This window comes from Pseudorca crassidens, chromosome 14 (genome assembly GCF_039906515.1).
Source record: "Pseudorca crassidens isolate mPseCra1 chromosome 14, mPseCra1.hap1, whole genome shotgun sequence".
NCBI classification, from domain to species: domain Eukaryota; kingdom Metazoa; phylum Chordata; class Mammalia; order Artiodactyla; family Delphinidae; genus Pseudorca; species Pseudorca crassidens.
The window spans coordinates 15,810,450-15,830,746 of NC_090309.1; the positions used below are offsets into that span (position 1 = coordinate 15,810,450).

The 20,297-nt window shown below is 40.4% G+C and overlaps 1 protein-coding gene across 1 annotated transcript in view; it reads left to right on the forward strand.

The window, feature by feature from the left end:
• Positions 1–590: 590 nt before the first annotated feature.
• SUCLG1 (succinate-CoA ligase GDP/ADP-forming subunit alpha) overlaps positions 591–20,297 on the forward strand; it is a 33,913-nt gene continuing 14,206 nt past the window's right edge. Inside the window, exons 1-5 of the mRNA XM_067704540.1 lie at positions 591–749; positions 10,271–10,374; positions 13,970–14,086; positions 17,625–17,837; positions 17,973–18,030. Of these exons, the coding sequence (XP_067560641.1) occupies positions 653–749; positions 10,271–10,374; positions 13,970–14,086; positions 17,625–17,837; positions 17,973–18,030 (589 nt within the window). The 5' untranslated portion in view covers positions 591–652. The remainder of the gene's footprint in view (positions 750–10,270; positions 10,375–13,969; positions 14,087–17,624; positions 17,838–17,972; positions 18,031–20,297) is intronic.

Below are 20,297 nucleotides of genomic sequence, written 5' to 3' on the forward strand. Positions count from 1 at the left end.
TTAACCAAAAGATCCATATTCCAAGAAGTTAGGTGCCAGGAAAGTAGCTTTTGGTCTTTCTCTTCACATCCTCATCTTCACTGCGCGAGTTCAGAGTCACTGTTCCCTTTGGTAATTCTTCCCGGTCCTCGCAAGGGTAGGGGGTGAGGAGTATGATCCTCTCTATATGGTAGACGGGGAAATGAAGAAAGGTCGGCACCTTGGCTTTGGAAGGGCCTTGGAAAGTTCTGCATTGCTCTTTGCACCTCGCCTCACTGTTTCCTCACTCCTTTTGACACCGCATCCCCTGGGTTTGACTCTCCCTTTTCTCCTTCTATTCCCTTCCCGCAGGCCCCCGTTTAAACTACTAACAAGTTGAGGCCATCGAACTACATTTCCCACAATACCCCGCGCCGGCCGGCCTCAGTGGGGTTTCCCTTGAGCTGCCGTTGTTATTAATGTTGAATCAAACCCACGTTTCCGGGGAAGAGACGAGCTATTGTCTACTTCTTCGTTAAGATGCCCTTTTTCTCCTCCACCTGCAAGAACCAGTGTTGGGTGAAGACGTCTCTGCGGAGGGACATTCGTTCCGGCGAACGCTCTGGCTACCCACTTCCTCCTCGCGCCTCGGCTCCTGTCTGGTTTCCAGGGGGCCTGGGAGTGTCATTGGTGGATGACCGCAGCCCTAGCTGCTGCCCCTGCTGCTGCGACCATGACTTCTGGCAGCAGCGGCCTCGCCGCCGCCCGCCTCCTGTCCCGCGCTTTCCTCCGTGAGTCCGATCGGGGCTCTCTCCTCCAAGCCTCCGCGAGTTCCCGACCCCCTGGGCCCGGCGTCCTAGTCTAGGACGCGGCTGGGCCCTCCGGGGCCGGACCTCGGCGGGGGTCCCAAGTCGGGGACCCTCTGGGATGGAGGGAGCTTTGCTGGATATGTGGGGCGGGGGCCTGGCTTAGGCAGCTGGCGGGCAGGGACCTTGAGTGGCTGAACCAGGATTCGGGTCTGGAGTCCTGCAGATCCGGGGGCACACCTTTGATCCCACGGTGATGAGTGGCGGCGGGATGGGGGCGGCATCTAGACAGGCTCTTTTGGGGCGTGAGAGGTGAAGTGGTCCAGGATGAACTAAGCTGGGAGGGTGAGTGGGTTGAGAGGTAGGGGGAGGATATCAGTAGGAAATTTGAGGATGAGGCTGAGCCTTGAACAGGACTGTCGTACACTTTTAATTGTCTTTTCTGTAGACTGTAGGGTGATTCTCCAGAAGGGTGCACAGCCCAGAAAACTCCTAGAAGCTTAGGGTTGGCTGAGACCTTAACCAACTTATTTGTAATGTCTCCATCAGGCGGTGTGAATTCTTCAGTTCCTGAAAACTTAACACCCAAGGTTGCTAGTAACGCTGACTGCTGAAAATTCTTGCTGTGTTCAAAGTCTCTGTGTTTGTTAGGTAGGTTGTGTAGGAAAAGACTTTGGAACCAGCCACATCAGGGTTTGAAGTCTGGCTAGTCCTGTACAGTCTATGTAATAACTCTGGGGGATGTTTCTAAATCTATTTCTCAATTTCTGTTTCACGTACCTTGAAAACATTACCATATTTTAATGAATCTGAGACACCATCACGTGTAAGATGCACTGCTGTTTGGTCTACCACTAAAAGTGGGAAATGATTGCTAATTAAAATTATGACACACACCATTGGTTATCAGTTGCATCCAGATTTAAGAAATGTTTACAAAAATGAAACAAATGTGCATCCTAGAAATGATGAAGTACAGGATGATCTGGGTTCACCATGCAGAATAAGTGAAACAATTTATATAAAGCACCTGGAATGCGATAGACGCTCAACCGAAGTTAGTTTTCTTCTCTCTCCCTTTCTTCTGCTTTGCTTCTAATTCTACTGCTGCTACTGAATATTGGATGAGACTTAGTTCATTTCTTGAGAAGATTACATTTTGAAAGTGTACAATGATGACTGTACACTCTGTAGCTACACTTAGTTACCAGATCACTTGAGGACAAACCTTAGCAAGTAGGAAGAAGTTGGGTTTATTTGGGAATGTTTTCTGGAGATTTTTATTATATAATTTAAAGGATAATTTAGTAGGCAGAAGGCGAAAAGGGATTTGTTATACCCATGTCTTTTTCGTCTGGGGTCTTGCTTGTCTGAATTTCTGAAAAATCCTTTGCTGTCTTAGGAGCAGAGTCTAGAGAAGAAAGAGTGTCTAAAAGATCAGGATCTTGAATCCACCCTTAGCGATACTTAACAGTCCTGTTCTCACATAGCTGGAACTTCTTTATTCCTAGACTCTCAGGATCCTGAGGGCTTAAGAGGTTATCTAGTTTAGCTTCTCTTGCTGCAGTGGCCTTGAATTATCCTAGTCACGTGATTACTCTGTCACTAATGGTTTGAGAGGTCTGAGATCTAAAACCAAGGTATCTCTTATATTAGAGAGGTTACAAACTCTAGGGTTAATGTTTAAAAACCTTTAATCTCCCAAATCTTTTTCCCATGCCACATTTCTAAGCCCATTTCCACTCACACTAGAAAAACCGCAGCCACAACAGTATCACATTGCAAACTTCTTTTAAAGGCAGTCACAAATTATTTAGGCTCTGAGGTTAGTAATAGAACTAGAGCTGCTAGGGAGTGCTGAAGGTCTTGAGTGTTGCAATGTTGATTTGAGTTAGGAAAAAACCCCAAACACTTGTAGATGCCTTCCAGAGACCTGTTGGGGGGCAGCTTAGAATATTTATCAATAGAAATTACTGAGCCAAAAAAAAAACAGTTCTTAGGAAAAAAGAGAAAGAACCCAGTTGAAGTGGGGAGAGAAAAAAAAATGAAAAATAAGAAAGATTTCTTCCATGAGAAAGCTTAAGGATTTTATAAGCACCTTTGAAACTGAAATAGTGAAACTTTTCAAGAAGTATGAGGTAGTGCAAGGTTGCTTTAAACATAAGCCAGTAGTTCCTGTAGGTTGGATCTTTGAGAATAGGGAACAAGAGCTAGTGTTTTTTATTTTTATTGAGGTATAATTGATGTAAAACATTATATTAGTTTTAGGTGTACAACCTAATATTTTGATATTTGTATATATTGTAATGTCTCTCTGTCTATTGTGATATCTATCACCATACATAATTATACATTTTTACTTCTTGTGATGAGAACTTTTAAGATCTGCTCTCTTTTAGCTACTTTCAAATGTGCAATATAGTATTATTAACTATAGTCTCCATGCTGTACATTACATCCTTATGACTTATTTTATAAGTGGAAGTTTGTACCTTTTGACCCCCTTTAGCCACTTGTCCCCTCCCCCTCAACTTTGGCACCACCAATCTGTTTTCTTTACATGTGAGCTCAGGTTTCTGTTTTTCTTTCTTTCTTTCTTTTTTTTAGATTCCACATATAAGTGAGATCATACAGTATTTGTCTTTCTCTGCCTGACTTATTTTACTTTGGGTAATGCCCCCAAGGTCCATGTGTGTTGTCACAAATGGCAAGATTTTCTCTTTTTATGGCTGAATAATATTCCATATTGTGTGCCCATGTGTGCATATTAATAAATATACCACGTTTTCTTTATCCATTCTTCTATCGATGGACACTTAGGTTGTTTCCATATCTTGGCTATTGTAAATAGTGCTGCAATGAACGTGGCTTCTTTTCAAGTTAGGGTTTTCATTTCCTTCAGATAAATACTTGGAAGTGGAATTGCTGGATCATATGACAGTTTTATTTTTAGTATTTTGAGGAACCTCAGTACTGTTTTCCATAGTGACTGCACCAATAACATTCCTACTAAAGGCGCACAGGGGTTTCCTTTCTCCATATCCTCACCAACACTTATTATTTCTTGTCTTTTTGATAATAGCCATTCTAACAGGTGTGAAGTGAAATCTCAGTGTGGTTTTGATTTGTGTTTCCCTGATGATTAGTGATGTTGAGCACCTCTTCATGTCCCTGTTGGCCATCTGTATGTATTCTTTGGGAAAATGTCTATTCAAGAGCCAGTATTTTTTTTTTTTTTTTTTGTGGTACGCGGGCCTCTCACTGTTGTGGCCTCTCCCGTTGCGGAGCACAGGCTCCACACGCGCAGGCTCAGCGGCCATGGCTTACGAGCCCAGCCGCTCCACGGCATGTGGGATCCTCCCGGACTGGGGCACGAACCCGTGTCCCCTGCATCGGCAGGCGGACTCTCAACCACTGCGCCACCAGGGAAGCCATGAGCCTTCTTTTTTTGAAGCTCTGATTTTTCTTTTTCTTTGGCAACTTCACTGGTTCGTTGAGAAGGTTACTACTCCGCTCAAAGGTGTCACCTGCCTTTTCCATGTGTTTGCCAAGTTGTGTAAGACTGTTTTTGGAATCTGGAAGACATTTAGAAGTGTAGCTTGGAAAAGGGGACCCTCAATAGTGATGTTTCTGATACCTAGTGTCTCTTGTCATTGCATCCAAGAACCAAATCTTTATTTCAGAAGTACAAAATGGCCTCGATCTAAATGTATCAATGTAGCCATGAGAAAGTGACTTGATTTTCTGACCTCAAACTTGTTTTTCCATAAAAACTTAATTGAGGATGTTAAAAATAATTTCTCTAAGTATAGGGGAAGAATCTCATTTCACCAAAGGACAGGCATTTTGTTGCCATAGACCCACATTTTTGTACATTATAACATTTCTAAAATTGGGATGTATCTTATAATTGATAGTATCTTACAGTAAATTGGCAGCATTTTTTTCATACTGGTGCTTAATAGTGCTTCTTAAAATCAGTGGTGTTTTAGATTTGATGAAATATGATACTTAGAGCCAATTACACTTCATTTGTAAGTAAATACTGAATGAATATATAATTTCGCATCTGAACGGTGGATTGTTTGGGGTTTGGAAGTAAGCGGCTGCTGAGCTACTCTGCTATACTTTAAGGTCCTGTAGGTAGGGACCCCAATAGCCTGCAGATTATATATGCATAATACATATGATTAATAAATATACATTTGTTAAAATCAGGAATACATGCAGGAATAAATGAGTAACAAGGACATAGTTTGAGAGGGGAGTTGGAGGAGTATTTTCATCAACAGTCTCGGGTTACTGGTTAGGAGCACAGTACTGGTCACACAATGCCATCTGTGGTTTGAGTCCCATTGGGCAGGTGGTTTTTGGCCGCAGCTTGCATCCACCCTGCAACCATCTTGTAAATGATGTGGTTGCTCTCTGCAGGGGAGAGGACTCTGCATGTGACTGACCGATACAGATTTCTCTCTCAGATTACTCAGTCCCATTACTTCACAGCCTTTATTACAGTGGGCACTTTTGTGGTTTTGTGTTTCTTTGTTTAATGTTTAGCTGTCTTACAGGGCAGGAAGCTTCACGTGGTCCTCAGTCCATCTTGTTTACCCCTGAGCCCCTTGTGTCTGGCAGACATCCTGGCACAGTGAACATCTCAAAGCAGTTTGGTCTTTTCATTCTGTGTCAGTAATAAATAGCTAATAGTGAAATAGCTAATTATTATTCTGCATGCTCTATATATTATTAACTCATCTAATTCTCATATTGCCTGTGAGGTACATAATATTATTATCCCCATTTTTACAGTGAGGATGCACCTTTAAAAATGTTTTAGATGGTAAAAATTTACTAATATACGTGTACCTACTATATGTTATATGTAGACATGGATTAGTATATTTATACATAAACATGTATAGGATATGCATGAGACATAAAACACTTCTGATTGGACTTATGTGATTTTAAAATATGAATTATATATTCTCTCTTTTTAGAAATGATTGACTTTTGTGCTTAGGTAGGATGTGAACCCAGTTTAGGGAGTGTACCAGACCCTTTGTTACCCAATTGACAGGTGTCATCTCATATCAACATCACAGCCTCCTCGTGAGCAGCTGTTATTCCACTTACAGAAGGGAAGACTAAGGCCAAGGGAGATCACAAGACCTGCCCCGTAAACTCGAGCCCAGGCCTGTCTGGTTCCTGGGCTATGCTTTCAGCTGCTTGGGATGCAGTCCCAAGGTTAGGCTAGCTTATTTCTAAGAACCTGAAGAGAAAGCGACTCCACCCACATTCTCTGGAGATGACCTAAGGCCTTCATCACTGGGAAATTCTGCCTGGTGGCCGACTTCAGGCCTCTCTGCTGCCCTAATATTTAATTAACAATACTCATTTTCTTAATATTAGTGAAGTCAGATATCACATCATATGTCGATTTACCATTTATCCGTCACCAATTGTGTTTCTTGTTTATGGCCTTTGTCCATTTTTCTGTTCGGCTTTGGTCCCCTCCATCCTGTTGGCCCCTGGTGTTGCTCAGGTTGCTAAGGTTGTCCTCCTTGCCTGTTAGGTGTTATGAAACCACTCTCCTGGTCTGTCACTGCCTTTACCTCTGACTATGCTGTGTTTTGCTTTAGGTTCTTTTCTTCTGTAGTGAAATAGTCCATTTGTATTACATTACTGCTTCCTGGATTTCATTTGTTGAAAAAAAAAAAAAAGCTTAGCATGGAATTTGTACTACATTGATACAACTTTGAGGATTGCTAGTAGCATTTAGGGCTGGACTCTTTGTATGAATTTTTGGGAAACCAAGAATCTCTGCATGTACAAAAATAGACGTAGGTTTTGTTCCCCTTTCCTGGTAATGGGAGTTCAAGATGGACATTTTTCCAGTTCACACAGAAAGAGATGGAACTTCTGATATTTATATGTGTTTCTTCTCATAGATCCTATCTTGTCCTGAAATTCAGTCAAACATTTCCTGTGCACGTACTCTGTAAGGCACTGTACCGTATGCCATGGGAGGCACCAAGGTGTACAAGACGTGGTCCTTACACTCATGGAATTTATAGTTAGAAGTTCTGAAAGTATTTAAATGAGACTTAAAATAATCTTGAAAGAAAACTTAGCCTGAAAAAATTTTACTTAGAAATAACGCAGTAAAGAATGTAACAGAATGTGTGCGCTCTCCAGTGGGCAGGTGTGGTGCTTATGATTAGATACCGCATGAAAGTGTTCACAGTTTCCATTCTTCTTAATCTCAGATCCCCTACAAACCCCCCATTATATTCACAAGTCATGAATGTGATGTGGAGATTTAAAGATTCCTCACTGTGCAATGTTTTATTTAAATGTGAACTTATATGAATTAACGCAAGAGAAATTCTCAGGAGATTGAGTACATTGACTCTGATTGAAAGGTGAGAAATATTTATAAGATGGTTTGGCCACTAACGTATGTCCTGTGTTCAAGGTTTTTTTTTAGGAAATAGCTTACTGTAGTTACTTGGTGGTTTTGTCATAGAGATCAGGTTTGTGTTTAAAACCAAAATATGATTGGGCTTCTTTAAGTAGTGGACGGACAATTGAAGATTTGTACTTAAACCTCTTTACATTCTTCAGCAGAGGTAGAATAGGCTTTTTGTTTTTTTAAATTAAGGCATTTAATTGATAATTTGGATGGAGAAGAAATCAAACAGGGAAAGAAAGTGACCAGTCTGACAGATTTAATATTTATAGCAGCTGGTAGTTTGCTAGATTAGAGAGTGGTGGGATTGTGGGAGGGAAGGTGAAGCGGTGCAGAGGTGGAGATGAGGAGAGGCTGCTTTCGCTGGGGAGCCTCCAACCTGTGATTCTGGGCTTGGATTGTCTGTGGTGGGGAAGAATAAGGAAAATGACATAAGTGACTTAAAATTTGGTGAGTTTTACTTGGAGTATAAACATATTTTGCATTATTTCTGTCTGAATGGAAACAAATGGCAAAAGAGAAAGAATTTCCTTGATTCTCTGATGTCACCAATGGTAAGACTTATCATTGATTTGATAACAGTATTACCTTAAATAGGGCCACCAGTTGTTACCTGTGTCATGGTGGCATGGAGTGGCAGGTGTCTGGGGTCCTCCTCACAGCCATGGCAACTGGGAGAGTGTGCATGGTGTAAAGGGCCAGAGATCGGGAAGATTCGTCTTCCAGTGTCTGGAATTAAAAAGGCATGTATGGTGATTATGGAGCACCGCGGCTTGCTGGGCGCCTCAGGTTTTTCTCTGGGTTTCGTAAGTGCTTGATTCTAGCATCCCCTCATTTCGGTACCAGTGTTACCTTGTCTGGCATTGTACAGGTTTCTTGTTGGGACAGAATGTGGTCAGGAATTTCATTTCCTTATCTTTGAACATGTATTTTGGGGTTGGCTCAAAGGTGATGATAGTCTATTAGTTCTAGCTTACCTGAAGCCTAGGTATGGGCTCATACCGTAGATGGGAAGAGCACATGTACACACATATGCACGATAAATCTCCCAAGATCCATTTCACTAGATGCTGTAGAACAGCAGGGTCATTGCACAAGTTGACAAAGGGCCACAAGGGTGTGGCCCTTTGTCAACTTGGGCCACAAGGCTGTCTGGTAGGTGAGCTGCTCTTCATCGTACTTGGTGGATGTAGTTTTTGTGAGCACCAGAATTCTGGTGCTGTGAAGTCTTGAGCTCCATAGAGTTGATCCAGGAGGTCTGGAGTAGGGGAAGGAATAGGAGAAGGTAGTGATAGGAGTTGTTTGGGTATTGAGACCATGCTTTATGAATGTAGACAGACCTGTGCTTTCTCAGGGTGACAGGGCCACTTCTGCCCCATGGAAGGAGACTTGAACTGTCTGATGTCTCCTTTGTTAAGGTAGAGTGTAAGAGTACTTGTGGAGGACTAAACTTTACCTTCAAAAAGCAAGTATTTCCTTTTATCAAGTATGGGCTCCAGATGTCCTGATCTTATTTGCTCTTGTAATCATATCTTGTACCTTTCCTGTCTGGAAACTCCTGATAGATGGGCTATTTACTGAATATTCCAGGAGTGGGAGGGACTGTTGGGCAAGTCCTGCCAAGAATAGCAGAGGGGAGTAAAGCTCTTCCATAGGTATCGTGGTTCTGTGTCTCCAGCTGGGAGAACTGGGAACCAAGGGCAAGCCCTGGCTAGGGTGGGCTCTCAGGCCACAGTTCCTGTCGTAGTGTTCACTGGCCCAGGTTAAGGTGCTTAGCTGCGTACACTGAGCCAGGACTTGGCCCTCAGTGCCCCCTCAGGGTCCCTTGTTCAGCATAGTCTAGGCCAAGAATGCATCTGATCTGTGTGCACACAGAATACGTCTCTCCTGGTTGGTCAGGGCAGATTCCGGGCCTGTCTCTTCCTTAGAGGTACAGGGGACTACAGAATTCAAAGTTGTTGGAAGCTGAGGTCAGTACGTGAGCTGAAGATGAATCAAGGGATGTTCAAAGGGCCAGAAGCAGATCAGTTACGGAATCTGAGATCTGAGGATTTAGGAGGGTATGAGCAGTGATTCAGGAGAAACAGCACTGAGTGGACCCTGGACAAGTTTATGATGAGATGTTCTTTTCTGGGCCTATTAGCTTTCATGGGCTACCTTAGTGATAGATGCTGGCATTTTGAAAGGGCCAGGAATGGACCACAGAGACAGCACGTTGGGGTTCTAATGGGGGTTTAGAAGGCAGCCCACGTAAATCATCTGTGCTCTACTTTCTACTGATTTTTGAAATATGGGGAGCTGGCTTTAGGAGCTACTTAAGATTTCTCAGTTTCCACTGAGGTAGTTTGCTGACAGTAACTTAGATATTTTTTACATGTTTCTCCCTCATCTACTTTTCCTATTTATTTTATTTTCCCTACTTCCTTTATATGTGAGGTCTTGAGACTTACATCAGAAGAGACCAAATTAAGTAATTTTGGATTATACTTTAGATAAGTTTTATTCTATGACTTAACATTTAATGTTAATATTATTACTGGGGAATGAATTGCAAAGTAGTTCTTAGTAATTGTGACAAAGTTTGCCTCTTAGCTCGTCTTTTGCTTATTGATGTTGGGCTTAAAAATGTTGGGTCAAATGGGGAAAGCATGTGGCTGTTTAGTAAACATTATTAGTAAGAGTGATACCTAGTTTTTAGTTCCTGGATTTAATTTGAGCTGTTTATGTGAGCCCCTGGTTTCTTGCTGAGGAATAAAAATTATAAACGTAACCTCTTCTTTCTCAGTTCAGAAAAAGCAACAAAATTGTGGTTCTCAGTAAAGAGGGGATTCTGGAGAATACAACAGTGTCTTTTCTTGTTTGTTTCTTTAATTAGTTTTTGTATTTAATACATCTTATTTAAAAAGTGACATTTAAAGTTGCCATTATCACAAGATAGCTCCTGAATTAGAGGATTTTTTTTTTTTGTCACCAGGTTAAATTCATAGTCCAAAAGTTTGGAAAAATTATAATGTGTCATATTTTCTTTACTTTTCAGTGCAACAGAATGGAATTCGGCATTGCTCCTATACAACTTCCAGGAAGCATCTCTACGTGGATAAAGATACGAAGGTTATTTGCCAGGGTTTCACTGGTAAGCAGGTATGTGTTTCAAGACTTTTTAAAAGATGTATATTAGAGATACAAAAACATTGAATTATTTTCTATTGTTTTAAAGTCACAAAAGTTATAATACAGTTTGTAGCACAAGAGTATACAGTACAGCAGTGGAGTTGTATCTCAGGAGGGGGTTAGGTGCTATAGTCAGCCTCTAAGATGAAAATTATATTTAATGTTACCTTGAAAATCCCTCCCTAGGAGTACAGTATTATGTTGGAAACCCACATATTTTCTTTCAGCAAGTATAACACAACAGGTTTTTCTCCAACATTGGAACAGATCACTGTTTCTTTAATTAAGGTCTAGGTAAGGCAGATGGCTTGTGTTTAGGCCTTGTACAAAAAAAATTCTCAGCTAAGCACATATCAGTGTGGGGAAATGCTCAAACCCAGAGAGGCTCATGGGAACTGTGATGGGAAGAGGAAGTAGTACATTGATTTTTCCCGTCTTGTACTCTCTGGGCAAATGGTCTTCAGGGGAATAGCGGGCAAAATAGCCTGAAGTATTTCATTTATATTCATTCTCTGTCCCTATCCTCTGCCTACATCATAGAACTTATGTAAGTTTAAATATAACTGTGACGTGATTCCACAAAAAAATGCAACATAAGAATCTCCTTTCCTTCCTTCCTACCATTCTACTGCTCTGGAATTCCTTCTGATAACAAGTTGACATGTATCCTTCCAGATATTTTTCTTGCTCATACAAACATATGTACACTTATATAATGGGCATTCTACAGAGTTTGTTCTACAGAACACTCTCTCTTTCATTCTCTGTGTGTGTGTGTGTGTGTGTGTGTGTATATATATATACACACACACACACATATATAAACAAATTATACAGTATATAATATATATCATACATATATGTCTGTTAAATTGATTCCTAAAAGTAAAAATGTCAAAGTGTCAAAGGTTCTGTGTATTTAAAATTTTAACAGCTATTGCTAAGTTGCCCTTTAAAACATTTGTACACATTTATGGTTTCACCATAGTAGATGCACAGATTTTCTTGTTTTAAACGAGGGAATACTACCAAATCAATTGGAAGATAGCCATCAGCCTTAACCCAAAGTATCCCTTCCTTCATTATTAAAGGAGATATGGCAAAATAAAAGCGATTAATGATTTTTGTGTAATTTAAAAGTTAATGATTTTTCTATGATTAAAAGAATTATCACATCCATTCTGCAGGGTTTTGGTGATCTAGAGCAAGAGTTGGCAAGCGTATTCTGTAAAGACAAGATTGTAAGCATTTCAGGCTTAATAGGCCATGCAGTCTCTGTTACAGCTACTTGGTAGTATTGGAACAGCAAAAGCAGCCATAGGTAATATGTCAGTGAATGGGTATGCCAGTAAAACTTAATTCACGAAACCAGTGGCAAGTCAAGTCCTTCAGGCCATATTTTACTAACCCCTGATCTAGAGGATGATACCTAAATATCCAGAATTCTATAACTTTTGTTTTTAAAGTACTTAGGAATTGCTTTAAAATTTTGTAGTTCTTTTTTTAAAAATGAATTAGATTAGAAGGTTGTTCATGTGAAATGTCCTTTTGCTTTCTGACTTTTTTTTGAAATAATTGGGCACAAAAATGTGAATTGCAGTGGACCTTGCTTCTTTTTCTCCCATTCCTCTACTGTCTTAAAAAAAACAATCCACTGTCAATGAAAAAAGAAACACCCCAAACTTAGAAATTTTGTTCATAGGTAAAATTGGTTTACTTATTCTGATAGCCGTATGTTTTATGAATATCATTTCCACATATATACATTCTAAAGAAAGTTGATGCTCATCTAAGATATGAAGTACATTTTATCATTCCTCTGCCAATTAAAATCATATTTAGTCCCTTTTTGGATAGATGTTAATTTTATTAGCATATAATCAAATGTTTGATTAACCCAAATTCTCTACCTAAGTTTATTATGTATGATTTTGTTTTTCTGTTTACTAAGCTTTATACAATCCTGCAACATTTTAAACTCTGACCTTTTTTTTTAAGAACCATTGTCCATGCTATAAGCACTATTTGGAACTGTCTTTGATTCATAAATTAGATAATGATTTGCCTACATATTGAAATCCAGGGTTGGTTTCAGTGTCTCTGAGTTACCGGCAAATACACTGTTTCTCATTCACTTTTTTTTTTAGAGTAATTGGGAGCCTTAAGATTTGTTGGTTTTAAGTTTCTGTTTATAGACGTAACGATGAGGTCTGAAATTTAGAGTTTATCTCTGTAGAGAATCTGCGTTTTGTCTCATTAGTTCTTTTTTTTTTCAGTGTACACATTGTTCCACATATGAGTGAGGAATATTTGTATTTCAGAGCAAATCTCAAAAATGCAGATTTCCAGTGGGTGGTATTTCTTGAACTGGCTGTTATGAGCTGCTAAAAGCTATTACTATTCTTAACTCTGCACTGGATGGTGATAATGGGAAAATTACGGGAAAGAAGCTTATTAACGGGAAATGTTATCCCTGTTTAGCACTACATTAGGACTAAAAATTTGTCCATTGGAATTTATGTAACAGTGTGGTAGTCTAGGGTAGTGCTTCTCTAACTATCTGGAATGAAAGACCAGTTTGGGTGTGTCTTTGCTTTATCACTAATCTAATGCAGATGAATATTTTTTACAAAATACTGTAAAAGTCATAGGAATATTATATTGCTATAAAAGTCTGCAAACATTCTCATTTTTGTTTTCTTTATTAGATTTTTCTTTATTATTTTTGCCATTCTTTTTTCGTTTTGTGTTTATCTCACTGTAGACCGTTAGTGTATACAGATGACACTTTGAATGGCATTTCTCTAAAGAGAGAGCACTGGTCTGAGGTCCTTTCCAAAACTCCATCACTGACTTAAGATAAGTCAGTTAACATGCTCGGGACTAAGTTTCCTGTTTTGAAAGATGAAGACGTTGAATTAAGAAATAGAACTTGAGTAGTGAGTCATCATTTTCTGGTCCCTGTAGAATGACCGCATAGATCCACTCAGTTTTCAACAACTACTTATTGAGTGCCTACTGTATGGAATGTGTTGCTTTAGGTGCCATCTCTCAGTGAACAAAGTAGATAGAAATCATTGCCTTCATGGAGTGGCGGGGGAGAGAAACAAAATCAATGAGTAAATTATGTGGTACGTTAGAAAGTATAAGTGCTGTGGAAAAACTAAACCAGAGAAAGGAGGTGTCTGTATGTGTGTGGGGTTGTGGTGGCAGTTGGGGTGGGTGCTCAGGGGAAGCCTGACCTCTGAGTCAAGTTCTAAAGGAGCTTTGGGGGTGAGTCAAGTGGATGTCTAGGGGAAGGGTGTTCCAGCCAGAGGGGACAGTGAGGCCAGGCAGGACTGGAGTAGGATGAGTGATGGGAGAACAGTGGGTGAAGCGAGGTTGGGCAGTTGAGGGGTTCTGATGTGAGGAGGCAGCTTGAATACTGACTTGGTGGCCAGTGTGATGCTTTTGCTTTTGCTTTTGCTGTGAATGAGACGGAAAACTATTGCAGAGTTTGATCAGAGAAGTGACATGTAACAGGATCAGTCTGGCTGATCATTAGTCTTTCGCTTTTTCCCCTCAGGGCACCTTTCATAGCCAGCAGGCATTGGAATACGGCACCAAATTAGTTGGAGGAACCACTCCAGGGAAAGGAGGCACGACGCATCTGGGCTTACCGGTCTTCAGTACTGTGAAGGAGGTAACTAATGGCACCTGAGTTTGGCAAGAAAAGAAAAGCAGGGGAAGAGCTAGTACGCCTTGGTTCAAGATCTTAATTGTGCCCCTTTGGGGAGAGTCAGTTGCTTTTTAAAATTCTAGTAACCTAGAGGAATTTGAATTGCGGTAAAAACCAGTGTGTTCACTTTAGTCAGGTAGGCTCAGGATGTTTTCTCCGCAGCCTGGGTCATTTTTATTTATTTATTTTTTTTGCGGTACGCGGGCCTCTCACTGCTGTGGCCTCTCCCGCTGCGGAGCACAGGCTCCGGACGTGCAGGCTCAGCGGCCACGGCTCACGGGCCCAGCCGCTCCGCGGCATGCGGGATCCTCCCGGACCGGGGCACGAACCCGTGTCCCCTGCACCGGCAGGCGGACTCTCAACCACTGCGCCACCAGGGAAGCCCCCCGGGTCATTTTTGTCTGTAGGTATATATATAGGGAAGAAGTGCTGTGGCTTGGCTTCTGCTTGGCTTATTTTCCTTCCTTCCCATTTCTTCTTCTGGGGTGTTAGAAGTGCACATGTCAGCATCCACCCCCTACCCTAACACTTCGAGTGGGTGCTTTGCCAAGGCACTGTGCCAGGTGCTTCATATTCATGGCCTCATTCAGGCTGAACCACAAGCCCGAGGTAGGTGCTGTTATCATCCCCATTTTAAAGACAAGGATGCTCTTACAAAGAGCTTTCTGAGTGAGTAGGATGGATACCTTTCATGCAGTATTATTTGCCAGCACAGACCCTGTTGTCACAGTCCAGCTGCTGACAGGAGCAGACAGGTTGAGGGTCCTGCACATAGTGTCATGACCGATAAGTGGCAGACTTAGCCTGGCTCAGAGTAAGTAAGTAGTGTATGGTGTTCCTGTGTGGAGAAACCTGACTGTAGAGTCTGATGGACAAATCACAGAGTTCTAGTCTCTTCCCCAATTTGCTGATTTCTTAATACTTTTTAAATTGATTTTAAACGAAACTTTAATTCTTCGCTACAAAGCTAATTGCTTATTGTAAAATTTCAGATGATATAAAAGTATGTAAAGTTAAGTTTTATATAGTGTTTTCCATTTCTCAGGTTTTGCTTTTATAGAGAGCTAATTTAAGCTCAATGTGTATTCTTTCATTCTCTTTCTACACTTAAATGAATATGTACAATACTAGTAGTATTATAAAAGAAACCATAGTACAAATTCTTGGCTGTTTAATTTAAAAAATCAAGGAAATAAACTTAGTACTTGGGATTGATGTATTGATGTTAAAAAATGTACCCCTCCTCTTTATAAACATACTTCTCAGGCATGTTTTAAAGAATTGCACTTTTTACAGTACACATTTACAGATGTACTCTCTTTATGGAATACTAACTTCTTTTTTTTTTTTTTGCGGTACACGGGCCTCTCACTGCTGTGGCCTCTCCCGTTGCGGAGCACAGGCTCCGGACGCGCAGGCTCAGCGGCCATGGCTCACGGGCCCAGCCGCTCCGCGGCATGTGGGATCCTCCTGGACCGGGGCACGAACCCGCGTCCCCTGCATCGGCAGGCGGACTCTCAACCACTGCGCCACCAGGGAAGCCCCTAACTTCTAATTGAAGTTAATTTGTATTCTTAATCCTAAAATGTAGAAAAAAACAAATATTCAAATTGGAATTTTCACTTTACTTTAAACTTGAAAATAGGGTGTACTGTATACGTGTATGTGTGTTTTGAGTGTATTGTATTTTAAAGAGTAAAAAAAATCGTATATTCTGTAGAATAATCATTTAGTTTTTTTTTTTTTGATTTGCATTTTTAGAAAAAAAATCTCTCTAGGCAGATTTCTTTTGTCATGAGCTGTTTTTGCTTTCTTTTGAAAACAGTTTTCATTGCTAAGCAATTCATTTATTATTAATTTTGATACAAATAGATATGACATTTGGAATATAATGTAAGTTCTTTGACAGATACTCTCTCTCACCCATTCTGCTCTTTCAAAGAGCTTTCTGAGTGAGTAGGACGGACACCTTTCCTACAGTATTATTTGCCAGCACAGACCCTGTTGTCACAGTCCAGCTGCTGAAAGTGTTTGTAGCCTTAAGGGGTAGGCACCCATGGGATATATTGATATTTTCCATAAAATACCTACACTTGGTTCCATCCTAGCTCTTTTCCTTTGGTTCCCACTTCTCTGTTATCATCTTGAACATAGTTTTTAAAAACATTGTTTTGAATTATTTTTAACCCCTGGCAAGTCAGCATCCTTTGACTTGTTCTTCTGTCGCTGTCAAGATACCTATTTTTATTCGGGGTGCTGTAGAGAAAGCCCCTAAGTTGCTGGGAACATGGGGAGTCATTTGGGGATGATTCTCAAAGACCCTGTCTTTTACTTCTGTCCCTTCTAGTTGTACCTGTGTGTTCCGTAACTTGGTTTTTGCATCCATTATGAATCCCATGGCACAGCCTTCTAAAAAGTTTTGATTTGCATCTTGGTTAAGTTACATTTTCACATTTATAGGGAGGCAGCCTGCTGTAGCTGAAAAGAACTGACGCTTTGGAATCAGATATACTTATTGTTGAATCTTGCCTGTACCACTTCCTAGCTATGTGACCTTGTGCAAGTTATTTAATATTTCTTGGCCTCAGCATCTTGATTTGTAGCTGGGGATGCTAAGCATGCAGGGTTGTGGTGAAACCTTATCCGAGGCCTGTATAGAGTCTCTCTCAGGGCCTCTCACGGAATAGATGCTGCCACTCTTGGAGAGCCAGAGATCACTGACAGTCTCTGTCTTCAAGGAGCTTCCTTTCAGGAGAAGAGACGTGGCTACCGTGGAGGTGGGTAGAAGGCTACATGTGTATTGATACATGTAGAGAGTATGTAGAAACCACTGAGAGAGAAGCGTGGTCAAATTGATGGTCTTTCAGTGCTTTGCATCGTGAGGGGTGATGTAGAGTAGACTAACCTTATTTGACCCATTCTTATTTCGTGGCCATTTATGCGTGTGTATTTTAGTTTATTTCTAATCAGCATGCATTTAGAGTAAAAATTGACAGCTAGGAAAAAAACCACTTCATTTTGCTGCCTCTTGATATTATTTATTAAGTGGGATGTATTTTTAAACAGATGGTTGAGAGCTGGGTTCTGGAGCTTGGGGCTCACCAGTCCTTTTCTCCTGGGGAGGTGCAGGGTCTTTGGTACCGAACAGGTGGTAAGTGCCTTGTAGAACAACAGAAATAAACATGGCCCAGGAATGAGGGGACACAGATGCAAATCAGGCAGTGCTTGCAGGTGTACTGACATGCTGTCACCTGAGGGAATGGGAGGTCACAGAAACTTTCAATGCAGAAGGGTTTCCCAAGGGGGCAGAAAGGAGGCCGTGCTTACTCTGCTGTTTTCTGACAGCAAAGTGAACTTGTTAATGGGAAGAATGAAGACATCCGATGTCTCCTGGTGATGTCCTTTCCTGACCCCAAGACATCATTAAAATCATGGTATTGAATTTCTTTTACAATGTTTCTGACTTAACCAATAATAAAGTGCTTCGTGGTTAATGTTTCAGGCCAAAGAACAGACCGGAGCAACAGCATCTGTCATTTATGTCCCTCCTCCTTTTGCTGCTGCTGCCATTAATGAAGCTATCGAGGCGGAAGTGTCCTTGGTCGTGTGCATCACTGAAGGTATCCCACAGCAGGACATGGTGCGGGTCAAGCACAAACTGCTGCGCCAGGAAAAGACCAGGCTGATTGGTCCAAACTGCCCTGGAGTTATCAATGTGAGTGTACAAAACAAAAATAAGCCCTCTGAAGGCTAACTAGCTTTGAATCAGTCCAAGTATATTTGTGTGTATGACCTAGGAAGTTACAATTTTTTTTTCACTTTTCTGAAACCATGAATTACTTTCCTTCAGCCTGGAGAATGCAAAATTGGCATCATGCCTGGCCATATTCACAAGAAAGGAAGAATTGGTGAGTATATATTTCTTATAGATTAAAAACAAAATTCCTTGTCCTGAGCTCAAAACTCACAAAGAGAATTTGACTCTGCAAATCAAATTCATTTTAATTAATTCAACTTTAAGAGAATTTACCAGGGAAGTTTTATAGTGAATTGATTCTATGTCCTGAATTGATGCTTGAGAAACTCTAATTCTCTAGAATCAGTGAAGATGTTTTTGGGGTTTTTTTAAAGATTCTTTTCCTGCTCAGCACACTATGGATTCTTCCATGTGTTTGCGTGTATCAATAGTTTATTTTATCGGTAAGTAATATTTTATTGAATACCACAATTTGTCCATTCTCCTACTGACAAATGTTTCTGTCGTTTTCAGGTTTGATTCATTATGAATAAATTTAAGGTGAACTTTTGTGTACAGGTCTTTTTGTGGGTATTTCTCTTGGGTTAAATGCCTACGAATGGAATTGCTAAGTCATAGAGTCAAAGCATGTTCAACTTTTTAAGAAGTTGCCAAATAGTTCTGTAAAGTGACTGTGCGTTCTTGACCCTCACCCTCGGTGTATGAATGTTCCAGTCACTCCACATCTTCACAGACATTTAGTACTGTTAGTCTGTAATTTTAGCCATTCTACCGGGAGTAAAATGATGTCTCATTATGGTTTTGAGTTTCCCCCATGACTAATGATGTCATGTCCTCATTGGCCATTTATAAATCTTCTGTTGTGAAATATCTGTTCAAGTGTTTTACACATTATTTTTTATTGGGTAGTCTTTTTTATATAATTTTTATATAATTGTTGATTATAGGGGGTGCTGTAAATATTCCGGCTCTTAAGTTCTTTGTCAGATACACATGCTGTGAATATTTTTATTGTTAGTCTTTCTGTGTCCTGTCAGAATTACTTTGCCTCAGTGGATATTATGGGCTTTCTCAAAATGTTTTGGGAAAATTGTACTGCTACTTGTTTAGTTCCTCAAGGAAATAACCAAATTAACGTTTCAGAATTAGCCCATTATGGCGGTTTTTAGACTCTTCACACCTAACTCTCACTAAGCTATACTGTTTCTCCACCGTAATAGAGTTTACAGTACTTTATCTATAAACCGTGACTGTAAATACTAAGTAAGAATAGTTAAACATAGTCAGTAAATGTCAGTTGTGTAGTTTACAGGACTGGGTTAATGGTCATGATTTTTCTTTATTACTAATGGCTCTTAGAGCTGTCAGCCGTGCTGCCAGTCGAGAACTTACCAAGTTCTCTTACGAGGGAGGATGCAGGGAGTTCCATAGGCCATCTGATTTCTAGTCGGGGCCTGATCCACATAGCCACTGATGCTTTTGCACATATTTGAATACTCTTTACACTCTGCAGTCTGCTTGGAATGGCTACTACTGTAGACTTAGGTGAGCATGGAATAAGGTGTGTCCTGTACTGAGTTGCCTTTCTGATCACTACCCTGCTTTCTAAGGTGCCCATGAACCTCAAAAACAAGTAAGAAAAGTTCAGGGAAGTCCTTTAGACCTTGGTTCTCCAGATGGCCGTAGCACATTGATGAGGAAGTCCTCTGGGAGACTGCCTTTAATTCAGAGGATTTAGAAAAAAATTCACCTAAAAGAAAATATATGACACTACAAGATTTTCAAGGAGGTGAAGGAGAAAAGATAATTTTTTGTACTAACTATTCCTATTTTGATACTAGTACTAATGTTCTCAGAAGCCTCATTGACTTCCAGTCCTTAAGCTAAGAGTTTAGGGAAAGGAAGGATTTTTCAGTCCCTTGGGTATTTCTGAATGGGATGTAATGTAATATGACAGCAGTACAATAGTATAGTGGCTTTCTCGTTTGTGTTAATGATAGCTAATGAAACTGTATAACAGCTAATTGAATGTTATTGAAGAGAGATTGAATTCCAAATAGATATTTAACTATACAATATTTTTTTCACTTATGTTAGACGTTTTTTTACTCTCAACCACATGTGACATGCTTGACTTCTACATCCTTTTTAAAAATTTTATTTTAATTAAACTTTTTATATTCAGATAATTGTAAATTCACATGTAATTGTAAGAAATAATACAGACAGATTTCTGTGTACCCTTTATCCAGTGTCCCCCAATGGTAACATCTTGCAAAACTATAATGCAATGTCACATCTAGTATATTGACATTGATACAGACATAAGGAATTTTTCCATCACTCCAGGGATCCCTCATCTTGCCCTTTTATAGATACACCCACTTCCCTCCTACTCCCACTCCCTTCTTAATCCTT